At 51.6% G+C, this 24,397-nt stretch overlaps 12 protein-coding genes across 12 annotated transcripts; 3 read left to right on the top strand and 9 right to left on the bottom strand.

Annotated features, from left to right (window-relative positions):
• Window positions 1-1,425: 1,425 nt before the first annotated feature.
• An11g10890 (uncharacterized protein) lies at window positions 1,426-2,479 on the bottom strand (the record flags this gene model as incomplete). Its single annotated transcript, XM_001395009.3, has 2 exons — window positions 1,426-1,918; window positions 1,980-2,479. The coding sequence occupies 2 exons, from the start codon at window positions 2,477-2,479 to the stop codon at window positions 1,426-1,428; spliced, it is 993 nt and encodes a 330-aa protein (XP_001395046.1).
• A 667-nt stretch (window positions 2,480-3,146) lies between these two features.
• Window positions 3,147-5,773, bottom strand: An11g10880 (hypothetical protein; the record flags this gene model as incomplete). Its single annotated transcript, XM_059750579.1, has 14 exons — window positions 3,147-3,215; window positions 3,275-3,400; window positions 3,551-3,641; window positions 3,707-3,806; window positions 3,930-4,013; window positions 4,107-4,229; window positions 4,329-4,431; window positions 4,551-4,615; window positions 4,689-4,793; window positions 4,896-4,950; window positions 5,068-5,116; window positions 5,201-5,298; window positions 5,387-5,506; window positions 5,585-5,773. The coding sequence occupies 14 exons, from the start codon at window positions 5,771-5,773 to the stop codon at window positions 3,147-3,149; spliced, it is 1,377 nt and encodes a 458-aa protein (XP_059601701.1).
• A 648-nt stretch (window positions 5,774-6,421) lies between these two features.
• Window positions 6,422-7,454, bottom strand: An11g10870 (uncharacterized protein; the record flags this gene model as incomplete). Its single annotated transcript, XM_059750578.1, has 3 exons — window positions 6,422-7,130; window positions 7,194-7,291; window positions 7,347-7,454. The coding sequence occupies 3 exons, from the start codon at window positions 7,452-7,454 to the stop codon at window positions 6,422-6,424; spliced, it is 915 nt and encodes a 304-aa protein (XP_059601700.1).
• Window positions 7,455-8,188: 734 nt separating this feature from the next.
• An11g10860 (hypothetical protein) lies at window positions 8,189-9,088 on the bottom strand (the record flags this gene model as incomplete). Its single annotated transcript, XM_059750577.1, has 5 exons — window positions 8,189-8,224; window positions 8,302-8,385; window positions 8,504-8,572; window positions 8,705-8,735; window positions 8,805-9,088. The coding sequence occupies 5 exons, from the start codon at window positions 9,086-9,088 to the stop codon at window positions 8,189-8,191; spliced, it is 504 nt and encodes a 167-aa protein (XP_059601699.1).
• A 460-nt stretch (window positions 9,089-9,548) lies between these two features.
• An11g10850 (hypothetical protein) lies at window positions 9,549-10,858 on the top strand (the record flags this gene model as incomplete). Its single annotated transcript, XM_059750576.1, has 6 exons — window positions 9,549-9,595; window positions 9,672-9,799; window positions 9,894-9,980; window positions 10,068-10,124; window positions 10,373-10,477; window positions 10,620-10,858. 6 exons carry the CDS (start codon window positions 9,549-9,551, stop codon window positions 10,856-10,858), a joined length of 663 nt encoding a protein of 220 aa, XP_059601698.1.
• A 395-nt stretch (window positions 10,859-11,253) lies between these two features.
• Window positions 11,254-12,464, bottom strand: An11g10840 (uncharacterized protein; the record flags this gene model as incomplete). Its single annotated transcript, XM_059750575.1, has 3 exons — window positions 11,254-11,576; window positions 11,639-12,073; window positions 12,410-12,464. 3 exons carry the CDS (start codon window positions 12,462-12,464, stop codon window positions 11,254-11,256), a joined length of 813 nt encoding a protein of 270 aa, XP_059601697.1.
• Window positions 12,465-12,668: 204 nt separating this feature from the next.
• Window positions 12,669-13,230, bottom strand: An11g10830 (uncharacterized protein; the record flags this gene model as incomplete). Its single annotated transcript, XM_059750574.1, has 3 exons — window positions 12,669-12,863; window positions 12,930-12,985; window positions 13,164-13,230. 3 exons carry the CDS (start codon window positions 13,228-13,230, stop codon window positions 12,669-12,671), a joined length of 318 nt encoding a protein of 105 aa, XP_059601696.1.
• Window positions 13,231-14,273: 1,043 nt separating this feature from the next.
• Window positions 14,274-17,119, top strand: An11g10820 (uncharacterized protein; the record flags this gene model as incomplete). Its single annotated transcript, XM_001395002.1, has 4 exons — window positions 14,274-15,051; window positions 15,121-15,215; window positions 15,315-15,753; window positions 15,816-17,119. 4 exons carry the CDS (start codon window positions 14,274-14,276, stop codon window positions 17,117-17,119), a joined length of 2,616 nt encoding a protein of 871 aa, XP_001395039.1.
• An 82-nt stretch (window positions 17,120-17,201) lies between these two features.
• An11g10810 (uncharacterized protein) lies at window positions 17,202-18,787 on the bottom strand (the record flags this gene model as incomplete). The annotated part of the gene is made up of 3 exons (XM_059750573.1): window positions 17,202-17,391; window positions 17,520-17,574; window positions 17,713-18,787. The coding sequence occupies 3 exons, from the start codon at window positions 18,785-18,787 to the stop codon at window positions 17,202-17,204; spliced, it is 1,320 nt and encodes a 439-aa protein (XP_059601695.1).
• Window positions 18,788-19,437: 650 nt separating this feature from the next.
• An11g10800 (uncharacterized protein) lies at window positions 19,438-20,103 on the top strand (the record flags this gene model as incomplete). The annotated part of the gene is made up of 1 exon (XM_001395000.1): window positions 19,438-20,103. One exon carries the CDS (start codon window positions 19,438-19,440, stop codon window positions 20,101-20,103), a length of 666 nt encoding a protein of 221 aa, XP_001395037.1.
• Window positions 20,104-20,205: 102 nt separating this feature from the next.
• On the bottom strand, window positions 20,206-21,535 carry An11g10790 (uncharacterized protein; the record flags this gene model as incomplete). Its single annotated transcript, XM_001394999.1, has 2 exons — window positions 20,206-21,165; window positions 21,227-21,535. The coding sequence occupies 2 exons, from the start codon at window positions 21,533-21,535 to the stop codon at window positions 20,206-20,208; spliced, it is 1,269 nt and encodes a 422-aa protein (XP_001395036.1).
• A 594-nt stretch (window positions 21,536-22,129) lies between these two features.
• Window positions 22,130-24,397, bottom strand: An11g10780 (uncharacterized protein; the record flags this gene model as incomplete). Its single annotated transcript, XM_059750571.1, has 3 exons — window positions 22,130-23,395; window positions 23,448-23,659; window positions 23,710-24,397. Coding segments are annotated over 3 exons (2,166 nt in total), but the record flags the coding sequence as incomplete, so codon positions are not given.

Here is a 24,397-nt window from a genome sequence, read left to right as displayed (position 1 = left end):
CCTCCCCCTTCTAGGCCCATAAACAACAATGATCACCATGCCAAGCTTCACCGGAAATCTGCTGTCGGTGCCCGAGAGCGAGAGAGAGCCCTGGTATTATTACAGTATACGAAACATACCTCCTCCGTTTTAATACTGTAAATACCAAATTCGGATACATACAGTATTTACCGGGTTTCGAAAGAAATCCGATACATGATGTAATTATGCATAAATTATGCATCCTGTTTAGGTCCTCGTGAAATACTAACTCTACCCTAAGATATCGACCTGGAAACATAGATCGGACCTACGGTATATGAACCTTATACTATACACGCATACACAGTATAACATACTGATTCACCAAGTTTGACGCTCCCCCTAAACTTCTCCAGAGTTATTTCCGGTATCTCTTTCATACCTACCGATAATCGAAACCTCATAACTGACCTGATTGATTACTGTGTACATCAAACGCTAGAACCCAATAGCGGGATTCCAGAAACGCTTGGCAGTAATCAGGAACCACCATTTCCCACGATGAGTGAATTTCCAGATGATCCCACTCAATACTATACCTCCAACCACCACAATTCAGTAGTATACTGTTTAATTCTTTCCCTGCATGGCTTGCTTGGCTCAAACTCAAGCTGCCGCCCCCATGCTGATTAATGCAACATCATCATTAGTAACCCCAGCCAGCCAGCCAGCCATGGAAACTTCCAGTCCGGGACGGAGACTTTTTTTTTTTACTTCTTCACTAGTGAGTCAAAGTACGTAGTAGACACACGGAGACTTTTCTTGTTAGAAACTAACTAACTAACTCATTAAGTAACTAGTGTACGCACACGGAGAAGCAAGAACCACTGCGGATATTGCGGATATAACGGTCCAATCCCGGTGTCTCTATACCCGCAACCCACCTAGTTTTTTTTTTCCTTGTCTTGACAAGGCTCGATCTGGTAATGTGTGTGGATCCCCACATGCAAACATCCACCCACCTGAGGCTTTTTCACTCCCATGCTGTTTGCTTCTGCTTCAGGTGGATCACCATAACCCCCGTTTCGTTTCAATCTGGACTTTGCTCGCTGCTCTGTAGACCCGCTTCGGATACATATCACGGGTGATAAGGGTAAATCGGCACGTCGTGATCATGTGATGCCATGGATAATCGGATGATTGCCAAGACATTTTACAGATCCAGGGAAAAAAAATAATAATCGTCAAAAATTTTCTGGCTAGTAGCGGAATTAAAAGACGGAGAATTCCGTAGTCTAGATAGATAGATGTCCCTGCCCTCGGCGATGTACGTCCATGCCCATGCCGAGCCTAGGCACATAATAATCTCTCTCCACCGATCGGCCGTTTATTGATTCACCATGGCATGACTCTTTCCCGGCAGTTTACCTCGGGTTCTCGTTGTAATTTTGGCTCTGTTTTGGTCTACTCCCTCCAGGCCTTATACACAATTGTACTACCGTACTTCTTCCCCTTCGGGAGAATGACCGTGTGCCGCCATCCGGGCTCATTGACCGCATTGACAAACCGACTGGGTTCGATGCAGAACCCCGCAAATGGGCCCCGACTCGGTTTCCCGTCTGTCTCGGGTACGTCGATGCCTTGGCCCGTGTAGAATTGGAAGGCCGGCTCCGTGCTGTGCACTTGCAGGTGCAGACGCGTGTCTGGGTGCTGGAACTCGGCCAGCAGGCGGAGGGGCTCACCCCGCGTATCGAGGGGAACGCGGGACAGGTCGCGGTCCATAACGAAGACGTCGTCGAATTGGTTCTGCGGGCCGAAGGTGAATTCCTTGGTGACTTCGCTGGGGTAGGGCTCAATGGGGCCCAATGGGATGCCGTTCTCTAGGGGTAGGTAGTCCTGTGTTGATAGTTTGGTGATGGTGCCTTCGGTGGTTGGGCCACCGTTGAGGTTGAAGTAGCTGTTTGAGATAATCAGTATCCTATCGCTTCAGTGATTTAGATTAAATGTGACAGACATACCTGTGGTTGGTCAAATTAACAACTGTCTCTTTGCACTCGTCGCCCACCAACTCAGCCTCGTATTCAATCTTCAGCACGGATGTAGTCTTGCCATTCTCCACCTCCTCACTCGTGGTATAGTAGACCCTCAATTCTACTGTACCTGGGTATCCTGCCTCCCCATCACGACTCAGGTACGTATACAGCAGCGTGGTCTTTCCATCGCGGTTCAACACCGTCGGACCGTCGAATTCGCAGCGACCCCATCCACGACTACCTCCGTGCAGCGCATTCGGAGGATCGTTCAGTTCGAGTTGATATTGCTGTCCATTGAGAGATTGAATAACACCGTCCTTGGTGCGGTTAGCGACGCGTCCAATGTTCGCGCCGAACCAGGGCGAGTTGTGCTTCTCGTAGGCTTCTTTCGTGGTGAATCCCTGAACGATGTTTTGTCCGTCCACGTTGAATTCCTGGATGATGGCGCCGAGGGAGAGGAACTTGGCAGAGGTTTTGTCGCCCATTGTGACTGGCTGTGCTGGATTTTTGCTTCCTTTCTTTTCTTTTCAGTAATGCAGACGTGTCTAGCGAGGGGCAATTGGAACTTTTAGAGAGCAAGGAGTAAGAAAGCAGTCGATATATGAAGAGGGGTGGTCACTCACTTTCCGCCCGCTACCCCGCAATTCTGCTCCAACTGGAGAAGAGCAACCAATACGGGTGTCTCACGCTGGAGAGCTTACGTCCTTTCAACCACTAGGATTGGTGCGACGATAAGGTAGATAGTTCCTTCTTCCTTGGAGGTTCATTTAAAGTCGGTTAAATTTTCCAGGATCTCCATGCCTGAATGCCCATTTTGCGCCTTTCTGTCTCATATTAGGCTAAACCGCACTTCGTAGCATGTGGTGAATTTGCCTAATCGGGTAATCTTCCGGATGGCTTGTGCCTCAGGCAGAAAGATGCCCATGTCAGTGTAGTTCGATCATTGCTGTGTCATAGCTTAAAAAATGGACATGGCTTGAATTGTGGCTAGTTGGAGCTTCCATTCCATCGTATTAGTAGTTTAATGCTTTGTACTAAGGTTGTGTTCTAGACATGGTTAAACTAGTCCCTTGGCCTGACTACCTGCCATTCCTTCCGGCGGGATACTGCTTACGCTATAAGAGGAACAGCGTGGGATGGATAGAGAGTGAGTTAGTCGCGGCATCCCACTTCCTCATTCCCGCCCATTACACAAGCAATCTTCGAGGTCCTATCGAGGTCCTACATCTAGCAAGAAATGGAGAGGGGGCTATCATCCAGCCCAGTAGACTACAGTGCACGCTCTCTTCCCCATCGCCGAAAGGGTCCCCGCAGAAATGATGGATATCTGACACAAAATGACTCATTCGGAAGGGCTTGCGAGATCCAACAAGTCTGACCGTTGAACGGCTGCAGGGACCAAGTTCCTAAATCCTTAATACTACAACTTAAGTTGATGGTTACTTAATAGTAAAGGGAGTCAAGTGGGAGTTGCATAGGTGGAATTGCGTTACGAAATGGATCAAGACAAACAAGACAGCGAGACAAACCGTAAATAACCGTATGTCATGTCATACCATAACGTACTGCCAACTAGTGCCGGATGACAATACGCCAAGTCCGAAACGTGGAGTTAAGGCGAACAACCGCTCCGAAGCTGACAAGAAGCTCCATCAGTCAAATCGAACTTACGGTCACTCAACTAATCAATTCAGACTGTAACTAACTGAAACCTCGGGTCGGTCTCCGCGGAGCTTGGGGCTTCCGTGCCGATTCCGTAAGCCGCTGATTCAGCGCTTTTAACCCAAGTGTGGAAGCGAAAACGAAATACTTCTTATTAGTCTGCAATCACAAGAAAACAAAGTATTGGAATAAGATAGGATAGTGTGAACCCAGTTTCATCTATAGTTGAGGCGATCGTTTCTTGGGTTCAACCCCTGAGAGTATTTTACTTACTGTGGCAATCATGCTCTTGCCACCTGGATAGCCCTATCTTGTACGGAGGTAATAGTAGCTCTTTGCTTTTTGATAATCCCGTCCCTACATACGGTAGTTGACTAGCACTTCGACCTAGCCACGGCAATTGAAGTAGATGCTACAATGCTTTTACTAGGCATTCATTTGCTCCCATACTTGCATTCGCAACTTGGCCGAATGGCATATGGACTATGGCATATGACCTCGTAAGAAGCACAGCACAAGAAATCGCGCGGCCCCCGGGGATCGCAAGAACCGTTGCATCGGCATTCGGCATTGCTAAAATGGACCCCTTATGTAGATAGCAACTACACAGCACTAAGAAGTACCGGGAACCCCTATATCATGCATTGATAGACGGCCAAAGCAACGACATACCCGGGCCCATGGCCATTAGAGTAACTCCGAGAGTTGTTCTCCGTGAGTCACTGAGTACTTTGTGCCAATAGGACAAGCACGAAAAGTGGTTTTTGTCGAAATCCTGATCTCAGCATGAGTTCAGGATTATAAATCCGTCGATCGGGCTGCCAGTCCTCAGCCTGGTATAGTGGCTGAGCGGTCTAACCCCATATCAAAGCGTCCACTTGACAACAACATTACCACACCCTGATGTGAGCGCTGCATGCAGATGTTCTGGGGAAGTGTGTGTTGGTGGCCCGCGATGACTACTGACTAGTCCACAGTAACTACTTAGTGGTAATGCAGTGACCTACTGACGGGCCCCCGGGGGTGCATTACCCGTTTGGGTGTCACTGGCCTTCCCAGTATTTGGATGATTATTGCCAGACAAGACAATTGCTTTGGAGTCTTGAAAGGGGGGGCTGACTGGAGCCCATCCTTGCCCTACTCCGTAAACACATTGCAGTTAACCCTCACAGTCCAGTCCCTTCGGGAAGAGGGAACAGGAAATGGGGTTCTCCATTTTGGGGAACCAGTATCCATCACCTGGATCAGGAAGACGGAACGGAATTAGGGAGATGGGGACCGTGAAGAAAAGAACCTCGAGGAATAAAAGAAAACAGAAAAAAAAAAAAAAAAAAAAAAAAAATCTTAAAAATCGTAGTCCTATACACGTGGAACAACAGGAGATGGACAGCTTCCATTGCCAGTAGAAAACCGCGTCGAATCCTCCGTAATCCGGAGGGAAATCAAGGTTCAGTCCCTTCCTGGCAAAGAGTGGGCGCATTCCGATGGGAACTCGGATGTCGAACCAGGTAAGCGATGCTGGTCACTCACTGGCACTGACACACGGTCGGGAGGTCGGCATTTCGGCCTGTGTGCTGGTCCGCCCGTGGCTGACCAGCAGAATCCACTCACTGTCTATCCACACAGCCAGATGAGGCAAAGACTCCATGGAAGGAAAGAAGAAACGGAAATCAAAGAGAGAAACGAACAGGAAAAGGCAGCAAAGAAACAAAAAAAAAACACCTCTCTACCCCTTCCCACTCTCTTACTCCCTCCCCACCAGCGGGTGTGTGGGCTGGGCTGGGCTCCGTTGTGCCAGACCCAAACATCAAATTGGGCTCCGTCGTATCGAGGGTGGAGACTTTTGGACCCTCTTCGTTTTTTCATGGGGGATCCATCGGCCAGGAAGGACTTGTTGTTCATGAATTTCTTGTTCAGCGATTAGGTACCCCCCCGGCCCTCTTGACCATCACAGGGAATATTGTTGCAGGAGGGCAGTAGGGTTCACTCGACGTGTCACGATCTACCTCGTATCCCCATCGATGGCGCGTGAGTGGTCCAGCCAGTCTAGATGTGGCCGGAGATAAGCTAAAGCTGTCACCGGCCTTTAGAATTTGATTATCCATGACGTCCTCCATCACCGCATTAGTCACTCGTGGGAGGTTGGAACGTCATCTGGGCTTAACGAGCAGCAAAAAAAGGTTCCTGGCCTCGGCAGTCGGTCTCCGTTGGCCGATACGCCCTGCGCCCTAGGCCAAAGTTCGGCCACTTCTCGGACCAAGATTGAAGTAGATCAAGTCTATAAGAATAGAGAATAAATTGTATATTTTCAACGTCGGAGGCATAAGAATGACATATAGAACATCCGAAACTAGAACCAGCATCGGCAAGTATCCACGCAAAAGGATCCAAAGAGAGAGAAAACCAACCGCCCTACCTATTTCAAGAGCCCGTCCAAATGTTTTGTGTGAACTCCAACTCCCAAAACACCTCGGCGCCTTCATCGTTAGAAAAAAAATATAAGCCAAAATATAAGATAGAGGATGCTGTCCCCACAAGAAAAGAAAGGAAAAGAATGTGATGCCAGTCACCCAAAAGAATCCCACTGTACAGCTATCCAATTACCCTTCTAAATGAAGGTGGGTGCTGCCATATGTTCAAAGTAGTCCCAATGTCGAAATGTAGCATGTAGTAAATACACGCGTTACGTCGTACGGCGTATGCAAAACAAATGTCAGACAAAAGAAAGACATTAATATGCTGAACTTCGTCGTATCGTAGTGATCTCAGGTCGATGCAATCTCGGGCGCATTGGCATTTAAGAACTGATTGATGTCTTCATAGTCACCCTTTGTGTCCATATACGAGGAAGAGGAAAGCATGCAGCTCATCGGTAGTTGACGGTTGAACATTGGCGAGGGAACCTGGTCGTCAAAGGACAAATTCGTATAGTCGGAAGCGCCTATTAGATCCATATCGTCGAAAGCGCCAAAGTTATTGTTGGGCCATTGTTGCGGGGTCTGAAGGGCGAGGGGGTTCACCACCCCTTGCATGGTCATGGGCGCAACGAAGGCGGGATTCGTCGGTGCCATTTGAGGCTCTGATTTGATAGTGGGACCTTGCGTTTGGGACGGTGTGCTGAAGCTGGATTGTGTACTCGAGAGCTGGCGAGCAAACGGGTCTGAGAAGCGGGAGGGCATGATAGGTGACTGCGCGCTTTCTGAGCTACCATCGGATGACTCCTGGCGTTGCATGTGTCCGGAATTCTGCCTCCAGAGATCTTGCTGCATGGCCTCGGTGTTCTCTTCGAAGCGCTCACCCTTGGTCTGGTCCAAAGCGCCGAGTCGTGTAAGCAGATCGTGCGTTAGAGGATGGCCGTTGGGCTCGCATTTCAAGGGCTCTCCCGGCCAGCCTTCACCCTCCAAGGCGCGACGGTACATTTCTTGAAGGCCATTGACCAGCCACGTTTGTTGTTGTTCAAGCATCTCGACATATCTAAAAGGCGGCGGAGAGCCAGGTTAGCGATTGATACAACATGTCGAATGGGTGCAAGCTCACCCCTTGGGGTACACTTTGTCGTGAGCCTTCTTCCTCTCGCCAAAGACACAGATGGCATTATCTGTCCTGCACCGACCACATGGGTTGGATCCGTCACACTGCACCGGGTCAGTGCATCAGGACAAGCTGATGCTGAGCCATGGCTTGGCTTACCTTGGATTTCTTCAGTCTACACCGATCGCAAGCCTTACAGACCCTCTTGCGGACATTGCCGTCCGAATGTGAGTGGTCTGATGTAGGTGATGATTGGCGTGCCGTCATTGTGCGCATATATATATACTTATGGAGGTTGAAGGAGGTTTGGTTGCGGGTATTGAAAGGCAGTTGTGGCCAGAGAAATCGAAAGAGTATCTTCCCAGTCAAACAAAAAGGTGAAGATTAAAAAGAGTATCGAAAGCGCGAGTTCCAGTTCCGGTGGTTAGTTTTGTAGGCTAACTAGTCGGCTTTGCTTTTTTTTTGTTTGTTTTCCTGTTCTTTCGAAGTCTGGTTTCCCTTTCTTTTTCTTATTGCTTTTCTTATGCCTTGTCCTCGCCTATACCTTTTTTTGTGGTGCGGTGTTGCAATGGTCAGTGATCGACAATACGTAAGATTGGTCGATGATGTAACGAGGCCGGATGGATAAAGGTAAAAGAAGGTGTAATGAGCAGAGAAGGTTCAGAGGGTTCGAGCCAATGCGAGAGCTCGATCAAGACAACCGCATGTAATGATTAATGATCAAGTTGAACGGTTCCAAGGACAGGATAGCGTTACAGCGATCCACCGGTGGTTGGGCTAAAGGCAAGGTGCGTAGTAGAAGGTGTGGTAAAGAGGAAGTATATCTGGGGAGGGGAGAGAGAGGCCAGGCTTGACCAAACCGGGAGGGTCGAAGCTCTTTTAACTAGATACAGGGGAGGAGTAAGACGAGGGCGAGGTAAAGTCAGAGTGATGATGATTGATTATGATGATAATAATAATAATTGCTACTTCAGATGGGCCTGGATGATTATTTATTCGAATTAGTCTAGTCCCCATGGATTTCTTTTTTTCATTTTCTTATTTTTTTTTTAATTTTGATTAAAAATAATAGTAAGGTTGGCGGTCCTTCACGTAGGAATGGTCGCCGTCTTACCTTGGGATTATTGACGCAGTCCAAAGGGACCAGAATGGATCGGGTCTGGCGGCGCTGGCCGATCATTGGCCAGCCGCTAGAGGTCTGGAGGTTTATGCAGTGGAGCCCTTTCCTCTGTACCGTATTGACCTCGTATTAGCTGTTCCCTTTAAACCTGCACCGTATCATTCATAACTTTTCCTGGTACTACTACATTGCTTACTTGCTTGCTGCCTGGCTGGCTATCGTCACACTTGTCCACTTCTTTGAGGGGACAGCGGAAAAATATTTTCTACATGAACCGGGTTAAATTCAAGGCACATATGAATTTTAAGATTTGATCCAATGTGGTGCTCCAAAGCTTCGCCTGCCTCTGCAGCCACAGCGTGTCAATTCCCTGCCCATACTATATGTTGGTAGGTACCTCCAGGTTAACTGAGGTAGCGCTTTCCATACTGTGTAACCATACGTCATAACCAATACGTGGACGGAACCCTGCACCGTTTGTATGTAATGTATCTTACTTGATACCGAGGAACAAGTTGAACGGATAACGGAAGTAACCAGCCCAGACGGACGTGCTGATTGCCTGAACCGGCATCGGAGACTGCTTGACTCGGACCTCGGAGGTGCCAACTTCCTTTTTGTGCTTTAGGGAAATTTCCTCATTGAGATGGATTTCTTTTTTATTTCCCTCATGTAGAGAGGGGCCCCCAAATGATTGAAAAACCTCAATGGCCCACCTCAAGCCGTATATCCGATCGGGACTATGAACAGGTACCTTCAGTGAACGGGAATTTCCCTTCATCCTACCGTAAGGTGTCTGCCTTGGCTAGTGAGGCCCTACTTTTGGACTACTACTACTGTTGGTTAAGTGGTGGAAAAGATCTTTTGAGGACGAAAATGAGGGGGGTGGGAATACGTGGTCAATCACGAGGGTGAACTTAGATAGGAGAGACTAGAGTGTAGGTAGCTATAGTTACTTCGCGGCCGATGTGCATTTTACCTGCACCAGCGTGGGTGATGTTAGAGACTCAATCTGAAGCCAGTTGTACCTTTTCCGATGTTCAGGTACATCCACAAGTAGCTCTAGTCTCAGAATGCGGTAATTCTGCGATTTGATGCAAACCAGCTTTGAGGGAATGACAGCCCAAGCTTGCATAGCCCGGCATTACGGCACAAGAATATCCACCCCGAATTTATTCGCATAATAAATATATATATATATATATTTTTTATTTCTCAAGCTGACCCAACTCGGCAAACTCATGCCGAACGGGAAGCTTTCGAAACCAGCATCCACTGTTCTGGTGCGGTATGTACTAAAGATGTATGGACCACTGGGTGGTGGCTCCATAATGAAGATTATGAACATTACCTGACACTGACAGGGTCATTAACCCAGCTCAGGTCTCATCCCCCTTCGACTCCATTCAAGTGCATCGTCAAAACCCCGATTCGGCGATCAAACACGGATTCCTTTCCCCGTCCGATATCTCTGATCGCTGCTATTCTCCTAGTCCCCTTCATAGTAGTACAAGACCTGTTGATCACCAGTCTTGGCGATTGGCGTTTTCCTTCGAAAGCTTAACGGCAGACCGGATTGATTCCAGTCCTTCTTTGCCACACTGCCTGCCGCCAGGTGGATGGAGCAGGGAATGCCGAATCCCGCGTTAATCCAATCGTCGGTTCCGATTATCGTTCGTGATCGGCTTTAGTTTGGGATGATTCAATAGCCCGGTCAATAATTGTTCTCTTCCCAATTTACTTTTTCTGTTTTGAAGCAGCAGCAGCAGCAGCTCCTCTCCACCACGAGGTGCCGTTGGAGCTATCCGCGCATGACAGTCAATGACGTTGATCATTTCTCCGATGGACCATGCCACTTGCACGGTCGCTGGTCTGATTCGATTGTTCCCCTGTCATTATTCCCCTCCAGCTTAAACCTGTTGTGACAACAGGACATGATTAATTAATTAAACCTAACAGGCTAGTTCAAATGTTTGTCTACTGCTCTCGAAGCCACTTCAATTTGCCGAGGTATTGTGCCCGTGTCCATAGCTGGTTTGACCGTCCGTAAGTGCCGCTGGTTCAGCTCAGGGATTGACTTCATGCTTGCACCACTGCGTCGGGTGCTATAGAGTGGCAGATAAGGTTTCTGATCCTGCGATCAATGACCGCTGGACTGTCCTCTTTGCATGTTGATCCATGCCCGTTTTCTATGATGTACCAATAGATGCTCCATCGAAACTGCCGACCATCGCTTAATTCCCGAAGCGGCCATACTACTCGGGCTTGAACCTTGCACCTGGAGCATGATCGATGCTGGTTCTTGCTTTCAGGGGTCGACGAGTGCAGAGAGTATTCTGCTGCCCACAGCCAAACATTGGTAGTCGATTACAGATCGCTGATACATTGCTACTCTCTCGGGTCTAGACCATGCGATAGTGTGCAGCCCGCCGGCCATGATAGCGTCATCCCGCAGTGCTCTACCAATGTTGACCCCACCACTACCACTGCTGACATGGGTGCACTCGACTCGGTTTTCCACTTCCGTCGGGATGCGGCAGGGATACCATGAGTGCCGTGAGAGGTTGCTGATAAGATAGAGCTATGCATTGTCTGTCCCTTGTCGACCGGATTGCAAGTTAGTCCTGCACAGGGGTGGTGGTGAGCAAGCTTAGCCGGTGACCTCATTGTTGATTAATCTATGTTCCGGGCCCTGCTCTGCTCCTGTGACAGCCATAAAGTTCATCTAGCGACTAGTGTCGTGTTTTCTCGAAACATGCCGATCTATCCGTCTATTTATGGTTGACTAAACGTCACGAAAGTAGATGATGGAACTTGCATTTGTGATGCATCAACAGGTTAACGATCAAGAATGAAGTCAGCTGGATAAGTAGTTTACAAAAGGGGGTATAATGTGGAATGTTAATACAAAGAAGGACGGACAACCGCGATAGGCAGACCTGCAGCCTAACAACAACTCATGCGCTTCCATATGCTTGCCTTTGCAGGCTTGGATGGCTTGTTCTGCCCCGACCCAGGTGCCTCTGATCGGAGATGGCCCTTCTCGCCCGAATCCTGACGTGCACGTTTGTCTTTCCCAAAGAATCCACGAAGACCACTCTGTCGTTTCTGCGTGCGCTTCTGCGATTCTCCCTTGCCTTCCTTGCTAACAACCGTGTCGGCAGGGGTTTTGGCAGCTGTCGAAGACTCGCCAATATGAGCCGCTTGGGTGGCCTCAGGACCCTTCTGGTAGTGTAGTCGGCGGGCCTCGACGACCCGACGGACTAGGACTGCGAGAGTGTCAGCTTCTGGCAAACGTATATGCCTGGCTCGATAGTGGTGAGAGGCTTACGAGCAAAGGTCTCCTCAATGTTGACCATCTCCCTAGCGCTGGTCTCCATGAAGCCGCAACCGTGTTTTCGGGCATACTCCAGGCCTTCGCGGGAACTAATGACTCTGCTGTCTTTCAGATCGCACTTGTTCCCTGCGATGATCTTGACCGGAGGTGGCATGCCCACGTCGAGGCCCTCTGCGCTCGCTCCCAATTCCTTGCGCAAGCGATCATTGTCCTCGGCGCGTTGTTCGGTCTCGATCTCGATCATGTCCATGAAGTAGTCCAAGGCGCCTAAGCTCGACTTGTTGGTGATGTCGTACACGAGAAGAAACGCGTCGGATCTCAGATTGGAAGCGGCCCATAAGCCGCGATACTCCTCCTGGCCGGCCGTGTCGGTGATGGATAGGAAGTATGGCACGCCATCAACCACGCGTGTAACCGAATATGAATCCTCTGGTACGGTTCAACCAATTCGCTCGCATGTCAGTAATTGTGAGACTGGATATAGCTTAGAGCAAGACCAGCAAGGAGTATATACCGATGGTAGGGTCGTATCTACCACATTGCTTTGGGTTAGCATGACGGACACTCCTCGATCACATATGATGCTCAAGATTGATACGGCAAGACTTACTCATGTATCCACTGGCTCCGCACCAGGCGCAAGGTGATGGATGATTTTCCTGGCGGCCATCAGCGATAAGGTCTTCCCTCTTGTAGCCCCGCAGTCCCTGCGCCGGGATGACGAAAGAACCATGAGGGTTCAAGAGATGGGGTTGCACAGCATACCGCATCCACCATCGCCGCAGATGGTGATAGAGATCTTGTCGGTGGCGTCGGCCATGGTGAGGGCGTGCGGATAGAGAGGTGTCGGGGATGCGCACGCGACGGCGGGTCCAGTAGTAACAAACAGAAAGAGAGAGACGAGGGTCAAAGGTTGTGTAACGAGCGAATTTTGACCCCGAAGCTAGTGGTTTAACCCGGTTTTCTCCTACCACCAAATGGTGGGAGCTTGAGTGTATCCCTTCGCGGATAATTTAAGATCGCGTCAAGTAGATGAAGATGCGACAGGACCCGAGAGGGGCGTTACAGGGGCAGCGGAGAGAGAGATCGGTAGAGTGGCCTGGCCCAACGGACAAAACACCGAGTTTGAGGATCGAAGTGAATTAATGGAGTATATAAAAAAAAAATATGAACGAAGTCTATCTGGCAGAAGTTGCGACTCGAGTTTTTCAAGCACTGACTCGGAGTAAGGGGGAAAAGAATGGGGGAGAAGGATTCCCAACGTGGGCAAATCTCAGACGCTGACGGAGCGAAGCGCCGCCCCTTTGGGGGTCCATTTCGGTGATTGCGGATGGCCGATCACTGGGTGACGAAGATGGATGATGGGTGATTGATAAGGGAGGATAGGATAGATTAATATGTCATCGTGGACCAGGAGAATTGATTAGGAGAATTGATTGTTGATGTCAAAAGACATCAAGATCAAGGGATGGATTGAACACTATGGAGAAATATGCGAAGAGAGAGAAGAGAGGGTCACCGGTACCCCGACATGCTGCAGACGCGGGTTGGGTCGTGCGGTACCTGGTACCTGTTCTAGATAACATTTATAGTAAGTTGTCAAATCAAATATGGAGTATATCAACCATAGTATATAAGTAGTTTTATTTATAACTTGGAGATTGTTATTGATTTCTCAATTACTATTCTACTTGATCCCATGCCATATGCACAATTTCCACATCCAGAATCTCCCCGAAGACTGGTCCATCTGATGCCTCTAGTAACATTTTATCTTCGTCTTCCTCCTCTTTCTTCTTCTCCACATCCCTCTTTCTCTCTTCCTTAATTAACTTCTTTCGATCCATCACACCGACCAGCTTGACACATCATCCCGGAATCTTCTGGCCTCCCGGGGTCGACTGGCCCGCCCCGCCACTTGCCCGGCTGATTTGGCTGCTGCGATCCAATCGTTCATCTTTCTTTTCTCTTCCCTTCCACTTGGTACTTGGTGTGTGGATAGTACTTTAGTGCTCCTAACCAAGTACTACTGCTGCTGCTGCTGCTGCTGCACTGCGGCGAATACAATGCCCCATCTACGATTATTCCATTGTCTGGATGGTCTCTCTCTCTCCCCCATTCCCCTTTCTTAAATTCTCCGACCCTTGCGACAAAAGAAATAGCAGTACTTGCCTTATATATTGGGGAGCAGCCGTAATATTGATTGATTTTGTGATATTAAGCCCCCGGCCGACCAGTGAACTTGCTAGTCGTTTCCACTCTTCGTCCGTCTCTTTTCAGCTGCTCTGGCTTTTCCCCTCTTTTATTTTTTTCCCCATCTCAGCGTGGATTCAATCTGTCCACGTCTGTCCACACCATCTTCCAATCGACCTCTACTGTTTTCCCTGGATTGATTTCCTACTATTCCGATAGGAGGGATTGGGGCCTGATTCGGGGCCTTGGGAGCAATTCTCGCCCCTCCCCTTGTTCAGATCAATTCCGGGGGATGGTTTGCGTGACTGTCTAAGGTTTACTCTGACCTGCTTCACATCAGCAGCCCATCTCGATGCGTCTTCCTCATTGGTCTCCTGCCGCCTCTCGATTCGATCGGACGTGAAGCTGCCAGTTCCAGGTTTGTTTGTTGCGGGCCATGGAAGGCTTCGACGATGCCTTCTATCAGGCACACTATTCCATGCCGGATCCCCAACTGGGCCCCGCCGCATCCTCTTCCTCCTACTCTAATGCTGCCCCCCATCCGGCTTCCTTGATGTCGTACAATCCCACTTCCGGCCACTTTCCTCCCGGTTCCTTTGCCTATCCGGCCCAACCCTCCGATCTGCTGGCTGCTGGCCTGCCCACGACCTTTGCGTCGCACCCCGATAACTTTTCTTTTCAGTCTCCGGTTCCTCATGCTCCTCATCATCATGCTTCTCCCCACCCGGCCAGTTTCCCGGGGCATGTTCCCCACGCCATGCACCCCTACCATCCCCTGTCGGCCGCCGCGCAGTCCATGCCAATGGGCATGGACCAAGGAACTGCCTTTCCGTACGATCCCGCCGTCTTTGGCGCTTCTATTGGACCACTAGATCCAAGTCTAGAGCAGCATTCAGCATCGCAGCATCCTCACTTACCTTCCCAGACCGTTCATCTGGATCCAGGCGCGGCCTACGCGGTCGCACAGATCCAGGAGTCCGCCACAAATACCTACTGGAATCAACAGACGACGACACAGGATGTCAGCGCCCAGGCACAGTCCGCAGGCCCGGCCCGCGGGCCATCTGGGGACTTCTCCCGCGCAAGAGGGCCATCCCAGGACCATCAACCGCTACCCCAAAGCCAACCCTCGGACTTTCAGTCCTATGCCCAACCGGCCAATCCAGCCGTTCCTCATCGCTTCATCCAGCCGAAGAGGTCATCCCCAGTGAAGGGTGGGTTCTCCTCCAATCCAAGTCGAACCTGACCGGAAAAGCTGATGCGGGTCTTCTACGTCCATGAAGCCTCCTTTCCACCCCAGGCTAAAGTGGAAGCCGAAAGCGACTCTCCATATGCTAGTATCTACTCGACAAGTGGCTTTGATATCATGGGGGTTCTGGTAGGTTGCATGCTGGTCGACCGCTTCCGCAGCAGCGTTTGAGTCCGGAAGAGGTACACTCTCGCTTCACATGTATGTGGCTGACCTCTCTCCTATTAGGCCCAGGTGGTGTCCCGGCCGAACCCCAAGATCAACATCGGGGCAGTTGACTTGTCGTGCGCGTTTGTTCTTTGTGACATCACGCTGGAGGACCATCCGATCGTCTACGTCTCGGAGGCGTTCGAACGGCTTACGGGCTACACCAATCAGGAGATTGTCGGGCAGAATTGTCGGTTCCTCCAAGGGCCGGATGGGGTCGTTCAGCGGGGCATGCAGCGCAAGTTTGTCGACGAGAATACGGCCTATCGCCTGCGCTCGACGATAGAGGAGCGGACGGAGATCCAGGCAAGCATTATCAACTACCGCAAGGGCGGCCAGCCTTTTGTGAACCTCATCACGATGATTCCGATCCGATGGGGCGGCAGCGACTACCGTTTTTACGTTGGGTTTCAGGTGGACCTGGTCGAGACGCCCGATGCAGTGACGCGACGGAATCCGAGTACGTCCTTTATGTGGTTGGGTTGTTTTTTTGATGCTCCTAAGCTAACCATTTCTTTGCAGACGGAACGTACATGATCAACTATCAGCGCAGTCAGTTACCGAGCTATGTGGTTCCGTCTGAAGTGTACCGCTCCAATCCGGATCTAGCTACGTTCTTTACTCCTGATCAGGTATCCACGGTGTTGGAAAGCCTGCGCGGCAGCGGACCTTCGTACCGACATTACCTGGACCGGGTGCTGGTGGAGAACATGGACGATATCATCCACGTTCTATCTTTCGAGGGAGAGTTTCTATATCTGTCCCCCTCGTGTCAGAAGGTGCTGGAGTATGAGCCGGCTGAACTGGTCGGAAAGGGCCTGTCAGCCGTATGCCATCCCAGCGATATCGGTTCAGTCATTCGTGATCTACGAGCCCGCATCACCACCGAGCCGGTCAGCGTGGTGTATCGCATCCGAAAGAAATACAGTGGATATATCTGGTTTGAGAGCCATGGATCATGGCACATTACCGATCGGGGGCGACAATTCATGGTGCTTGGAGGGCGAGCGCGTGCGGTTTACAATCTTGATCAGGTTGCTGCAATTGGCCGAGGCGGGTTGGCGGAGAATGACATCTGGGCCAAGCTTTCGATGTCGGGGATCGTCCTGTTCATCTCGTCAAAAGCTCGGCCGGTTTTGGGTCGTGTGGCGGACGATGTCATCGGAAAGAGCATCCAAGATCTCACAGGAGCAGATACCCGGGCCCAGGTCATGGCGGCGCTGGACACGGCTCGTTCGGGGCAACAGATCTCGTTTCTCCACAAGGTCCGCCACAAGAAGGGGCATATGCTGCCCGTGCAGACGACATTAATACCTGGCGACAGCAAAGAAGGGGAGCGACCTTCCTTCCTAGTCGCCCAGTTGCGTTTCCACCGGCCTTTGCCGAACGGCAGCCCGGACGACACTAGCTCCAGCTCCACGGAAACAGCGCGAGACGCTGTTGCTGGCCAGACAGGATCGGTCAGTCGGTTACCAGCCGGCAATCAGGAACTCATCCCTCTACGCGAGCGCAGCCTTTTCACCGAGCTAGCACCGACCAGAGGATCAAGCTGGCAGTTTGAGCTACGAGAACTGGAGAAGCAGAACCGCACATTGTCGGACGAGGTGCAACGACTCCTTACACGGCGGAAGAAGCGCAAGCGCAAACAGAGCACAATTATAGTGGAGAAGAGCTGCGCGATGTGTCGGACGAAGAGCACGCCAGAATGGCGACGCGGACCCAGCGGCAACCGCGACCTATGCAACAGCTGTGGCTTACGATGGGCGAAACAAGTCCGTAATGCCGCACAGGGACAGACTACCGCGGCCCGAGGAAAACGGTCGTGATGATATCCATATTATATTACACACCCCCCCCTCCCTTTTTTTTGGATTATATCTCTGTGGGATACGGGTGGCTTTCTACGTTTTAGTGTGTGGCTGTCTGACTTGAATGTGATTTGAAGTATATTGAACATTTCAGGATATATGATATGATGATACCTTGTGGGGGTGCTTGCTGGATTGGGGGGAAATAGGGAATGGCGTGACGAGTCACGATGGATGAATGGACGGATGGCGGCGTCGGGGAGGATTCTGTGGACTTGATCGGAGATGACCTGTACAGTGTATATTAGCTCTTCTTATATGCTATTTAGTATATCTAGTGACCGGGATTTATCGGTGATATGCCGGCAAGCCCTTTTAGCCTGTGGGCGCAAATTGACGAGTCAAAAGTGATCCATACATGGTTACTATCTTGATTTGACTAATGTACATATATGCATGCAGTCCATCCCCATCTATCCATATGATACACATAAGCAGTAAGTATACAGAGGGGTAGTATACATCCAACCCTAGTATTGCTAGTTACTGAGCAATCCACCTCTCCAACCACCTCCTCTCCTCCCTCTCCGCCTCCCATCCCTCTCTCACACCTCCAACTCCAACACCCACACCCCCCCTCTCCTCCACCGCAATGCGCACCTCCTCCCCCTCCATCTCAGCCACCCCCCCACCCCGTCGAATCAACTCATCATCACACTCCAAATACTCCGCATAGCGTCTCAACCTGCCCCGATACACCACCCCGACCAACCACGCGGGTCTCTCATACGACCTAGCCAATCCCAACGCCGCACAAGCCCGCAGCACCTCCCCGGCCTCCGCACCTTCAATCCACTTCCTATCAACCATGCGCTTCAACACACTCATCTCGTCCTGAGACCCCGTCTCCGGCGGCGTCACTGTTCCCGGGGAAACCAACGCATCGCGTTTCGCCCGCGCCCGCTTCTCCCGCTCCTTCTCTAGCTGTCGCGGAATCCGACACGTTAGGGGCGTGATGGCGTTGCCGAGAGCGAGCACAGCCAGCGGGGTGAGTTCCCCGCAAATGATCAGGATGAGGGAGAAGGGGATCATGCGACGGATGTCGTGCGCGGAGCGGCGGAGGAGTTGGAAGTGGGAGCGGTGGAGGGAGTGAGTCTGTAGAGTCTGGTAGAATGGGATAGCATCCTTGGTGGTAGATGATGGTGGTATAGAGCTCGGGACATATGGTGATAGGTTCAAGGTCCGGCGGAGAGGAATCGCGGCGCGGTAGTTGTGGTAAACGTTTTTTAGACCGGTTTTGTAGAAGGTCAGGTATGCGCGGCCGATGGTGATGTAGCGTTTTAGTTTGGCGGATGGGGGGAGGGGAGTGTTTGGGTCTTCTGGTGACGGAGGGAGAGCGAGTGAGGCGGGTCGGGTGCTTGGGGGTGGGTTTAGAGAGGTGAGGATTGCTGTGGAGGTTGTTGTGGTTGGGGTGGTGGTGGTGGTGGTAGTGGGTTGGGCGGCGGAGGAAGGGCGTGTGTGGGATTTGCTGTTGGATTTTGATTTGGAGTGCGAGGCGTAGGGGCGTACAGAGAGGAGGGTGTAGTTGTGGTGGTGAGGATGTTGGTGGATGAGGCGAGACGCGATGGCGGTGGTGAATTGGGGGGGATGGAGGAGGACCCGCGGGGGGTGCAGCGCGGATGGCATTGCGCTGGAGGAATTGGATGCCAATTGAGGGAGAGTTGTAGAGTAGAGAATGTGGTGGTGTGAATTGAATGGTAGGAAAGGTTGAAGAAGTTGGAGATGAAATGAGATGTGATGGGATTCCGGGGAGAGTGGTGTGGGTGCCTCAGGCATAGGGGACTTGCTCGGATCCCCGCGGGGACCGATGTCAGTAGATCGTTGCTAACTATATAGAACAAAGCTGGATGGATAGATTCCTATGGAATATGCTATTGTCAGGAGAGTAATACTTATTATCATCTACCAGTAGCTGTTGTGTCAAGGCGAATGCGATGCCGGACGTATATATTCCTTCAATTTGAAAAGGATCACTGGCAACACTCTGGGAAGCCAACATCAATTATGTAATTTAGAGATGTTATCATAACTAGTATATAACCGTAAACCCTATTCTATACTGCTATATTCAAGATAGTGACTCACGGNTACAATTAAGTTGACAACCATTCAAATATTAGTCCAATGACTCACCATCTCGCTAGCAGTACTCCATAACTAGTCTAGACCACTATATAAGCTACTATATAGATTACTTGGTTTTCACCACCCTCATTGACTATCCTCCACCTCACAACCTCCCCAAACTTTCCACAACTGCTATACCAAGCACAACCATGCCCCTAACATTCAACCACCCCACCGCCCTCCTCCTAATCGACAACCAAAACGGTTTCACCCACCCAACGCACTGGGGCCCGTCACGCTCGAACCCCAACTACGAGACAAACATCCAATCCCTCCTGACCACCTTCCGCAACACCCTCACATGTCCCACTGGATCTCCCACTCATCATGAAATAATCCACATCTTCCACTCCTCGACAACCCCCACCTCGCCCCTCCATCCAATCTACATCACTCCCACCGGAGAAAAAGGCATCGACCCTCTCCCTATCTGCATGCCACTCCCAACCGAGAAACAGATCTGGAAACATGTCAACTCGTCATTCATCGGCACGGAACTGGAAGAATATCTCCGCGAGAAGGGAATCAGACAATTGATTGTGGCTGGGTTGACTACGGATCATTGTGTGTCGACGACGGTGCGGATGGCGGCTAATTTGGGGGTTGTGGATCGACCAGTTAGAACTGGGGGTGAGGAGGTGGATAAAGGACGGATTGTTCTTGTTAGCGATGCGACTGCTACGTTTGCCAAAGGAGGGTGGGATGCTGAGACGGTGCATCAGGTGTCGGTTGCGAGTTTGGATGGCGAGTTTGCCGAGGTGGTTGGGGTGGGGGAGGTGGTGGGAGCATTGGATCATTATTCTGCTTCGAGCTAGTAGGCAAATATAGATAGATATATAGAGGGTATATTATGATGATGGTGTTGGTGTAGGTACTAGAATTATCCGGGTTGTTGACTGATTATTAAAATAGGCTTGTTACAACGCCACATCCATCGCAATCATACTCTCTGAGACGAATCCCGTCACAAACAATCTCGCCTTCTTCTGCTGCTGCTGCTGCTGCTGCTGCTGCTGCTGCTCATCTGGCAACGGTACCAGCAGCGCCGCGCTGGCACTCCGAATGCGTGATCCATCGTCCTCAAAAAGCAGCCGCGTCTCCCATTCCGCGGGTGTAGTATCAGCCTTGCGCCGCGTATACCACACCATCACCCCGTCCTTGCCATTGGGATCCGTGCGCGTCTTCTCCAGGTCCACGCCGCGAAGCAGTCCACCCTGCACATATCCGCTGGCATCGTCTGTGGCCGTTGCGTACGGGTCCTGGTAGTAAGTGGGGTTGTCAATAGTGCTATCAAAGGCGAACTCATCCACAACCGACAGCGTGTGGTCATCCTGCGGCCGCATACGCCACATGTAGCCGCCCGCAGCGCTGGTGAGAAGCACTTCCTCGCGCGAGGAGCCGTGTCCGAGACCATTGGCGTTCCAGAGATGCTCGAAGGCCACGGTTGCCTTGCGTTCCGTGTCCGCCGGGACCGCGGCGAGACTGTCGAGCTGGACGTGGATGACGGTGGACCATTTGGCGGCGGGGAGTATGTTCTCGACCGTGCGGAGAGCCCCGTCGCGGTAGCGGTGGTCGTTGGTGACGTAGAAGGAACGAGGACTTTCAGCGTAGATGTCGTTGGGGGTAATTATGAGTGGATGACGGATTGAGCGGACATGCCGGACGGTGCCGGAATGCAGGACATGGTGGAAGAGCTCGACCTGCGAGCGGGCCCTGGGGATGTCCTTGAGGCCGGGGTGATAGTCGGGGTTGGCGAGATGGTTAACGGCGAAGATGTAGACGGCGTCTGCGCGCTCCGGATCTTCGGTGATGTCGATGCCGTGGGTGACGAAGGGGCCGGAAAAGTTCTCAAATGTGAGACGGGTGGACTTCAGTGTCTATCGAGCAGGTGAGTCTTCTGCTGGCTCATGACTATGGGTTACGCTAGGGGATACATACCTGCGGATCAATCACATGAATAGATCCCTTTGTGTCCGCAGGCCCATCAAAGTTGACCAAGGGTGGAAACCACCGGAACCGGGGCACGATGGAGTCCTCGCAGGCTGTGAAGAGCTGACCGGCCGGTTGGTAGTAATGCAGGTCCTCACAGTGAATGGTATCAGCAATTGGGTGGACAGGGTTGCTCTGGGAGCTGGTCGTCTCGCTGGCGGAGCGAAACGCCCCTAGCACTTTGAGCTCGCGAGTCACTGGCCCATACAGCGAGGCGAACAGAACGGCGACGATCGCCAGGTTGATATAGCTTTTCATCGTGAGATGCTGGATTAAGTCGGCATGTAGCTGGGGAGAAAAAGAAAAAGAGAAATCATAGAAGAAAAAAGAAAACAAGAACAAGGGAGGGGGGCAGGTAAGGAATGAGCACGAAAAAAAAAATAACAAAGCGGGGGAGCCGAGGATAGATGAACCGACCAAGTAGATGCATTGTAACTAGCATAAGCATCATCCACCACCACAACATAGAATGCGGGGATTGACGTTAACCAGCCTGTTGTCATTGGCGAACCCACAGCCGACCATCATCCACTGTGGACCGACCAGCTAGTCCAGCCAAAGACGCCAGTGAAGATCGTCGCGGTGATCATCCATGGGTCGGGGTTACGGTCCAGTTCCTAGTACGAGGTGAAAATGGAAGTGAAGTAAAGAGAAAATGAAATGAGAGCATACATTCAAGCCTAATGCCGAGCTTACAGCCAATTCATCCTTCCCAGGGTTTTCCTTCGCCCACACGCAAATCAAGCTAAAAATCACACGCATATTAATTCATCCTGTCCGACTGAAAAAAAAAAAAAAACTCCTTTGTTTCCCCGTCCAAGAAATCCGTAACTCATGGCTCGCTGTCTTCGCTCAGCGCTGAGACTTGGCCTCCAGATATTCCTGGTCACTGGCGTCCAAGATGTCGTACTCCTCGTCCGTCAGCATACCCGCATCTGTCTCGTCCTCGCCTAGCGTCAGACTCTCCATGTCATCAAACACATCCTGCTCCGATGCATTCGTCACCGACGGGGCGCTGGGAGCCGTGGTGGCGGCCTCATGTGTGCTGGCCTCCGGAGACTCCTTGGCCAGCTTGGGGAAGATCATCTGGCTTCCGGCGGGCTCAGATTGGGCCTCAGGCTGAGACTCGATGGTCTTCTCCATCTCCGGTTCCGGTGCACTCACAGCGGGCGGCGGAACGTCATCACGCACGCGCACGTCACACCACAGCCGGTGACCAAAAGGCATGCCGTTGGGCAGCTTCAGCCGCCAGTACGAAATGGCGCTGCCCTGGCGGCTCGGGGTCCTGAGCGTCACAGTAAAGTCCGCACTGTGACCTGGCTCAAGCGGCTCCGAGAGCTTGTTGCTCTCCATGGCAGCCGAGATGGCATCCATGCTCAATGGGTGGCTGGTATTTACGTTGAACATCGAATCGCCACCGACGAACCGCACATCCGTACCGGCAGGCCAGCTCAATGGGCCAGGGTTGAAGAGGGTCCAGGTCTGCTGGAAAGCGGTGTTGGGCGGCAGCGTGGTGTCGTCCGGCACAGTGTCCCGGATGAAGAAGGCTTGATAGCCGGAGGCCGGGTCAGCTGATGTCGGCTGTTCGACCTGGACCGGCTGCTGTGCAACGGGAGTCGGCTGTTCCACCGGGGCAGGCTCCTGGACAGGCTCTGCTTCCGGCTGGGACTTCTCCTGAACCGGTTCGACCGGAACGCTGGCTTGGGTAGAAGTGGATTTCTGGGCACGGTCGCCGAGGGCGCAAGTAGCTCCACGGTCTTCTTGAACAGTGCTGACGAAGACGTTGTGCACAGGTGTCTTCAGCATGACCATGGGATGAGTACGGTTGTGCGTGTTGGTCGGGTGCACCTCACACTTGGCGCAGAAATCCGTGTCGTGACACACAGAGCACTTGTAGCGAGTTCCTGTGATGAAGCTAGGGCATGGCCTGTTCCTGCACAGAGGGCCGTCACAGTAGATGCCATAGTGCACCTCATAGCTTTGCAGGGGCTCGGCGATTGCGTCATAAAGCGGCGCAAACCGATGACCCGGATGGGTTTGAGCTGCTTCCTGGTGACACTCGGAGCAGTAGTCCCAGTCTGGGCAGGTCAGACACTTGTGCCGGACGCCAATAATACGCTAAGATAACGGTTAGCATCAAAGCAGTTAAGTAGAACAGTTCACAACCAACCTTTTCACAACCGTCGCAGATAGCAGCGTGGTGATGGTGGCGTCCAGGTTTGCAGCGAGATTGCACCAGGCTCTTCAAGCAGAATTGACGATCATGAATCAGCTTGAAGGTGTGGGCGGGGTGATGACCGTGTGTGTCTCTGAGAAGACAAGTGATGCAGATATCATAATCATCGCAGTCAGCGCAGGAAACCATCTTGGTTTCATCGAGTTCTGTCGGAGTTAGTCGATGGTGATAAGTTCAATTGAGGGATAGAACATACCCTTCAGGCAATCATTGCAGATGCGTTCCTGAGTGCTCTCGGGAAGTTCGGGGGCAGCCACAGGAGGCACTGGAGTAGCCTCAGACACCAGCTCTGGCACGGACTCTTCGAAGGTCTCTTCTTCTTCCTCTTCTGGTTCAGGCTCCTCACGAGCCTTCCGGGGCTGAACTGTCTCAGTGGTGCTGTTGGTGACCTGGCCATCCTTGACAAGCCGCTTGATCAACCAGTGTTCGTCATCGAGACAAGCCACACCGGCCTCAACACACTGGAGACACAAGTCGTAGTCGCCGTCGTCACAGATGCTGCAGTGATAGTGCTCGTTCGGGATGGAGCGGCCACAGTGGTTGCAGTCAATGCAGAAGACTCCATTGGGCGATGCGTGCGACACCACTGGCATATCCAAGCTGTCCTGACCCAAGACAAATTCACGGAACTGAGGTTCAGTCGTCTCAGGGGCCGACCATTGGGCGGACCGAGACTCAGCAGGGATGGTGCCACTGGCGACCTCGGGCAGAGCCGAGGCAGATAAGGACGCACTAGCAGGAACACTTTCAACTTGAGACTCAGGGAGAGGAGCACCCAAGACAGTCTCGAGGTAACTGTACCTTGACGCATTCTGTGGTTCGGGGAGGTCTGCCGCCAGCTGTGGCTGGGAGACGGGTTCCTCAGCCGTTGTGGCCTTGATCCG

Source organism: Aspergillus niger, assembly GCF_000002855.4.
Source record: "Aspergillus niger supercontig An11".
NCBI lineage: Eukaryota > Fungi > Ascomycota > Eurotiomycetes > Eurotiales > Aspergillaceae > Aspergillus > Aspergillus niger.
This window is presented reverse-complemented; position numbering and strand designations above follow the sequence as displayed.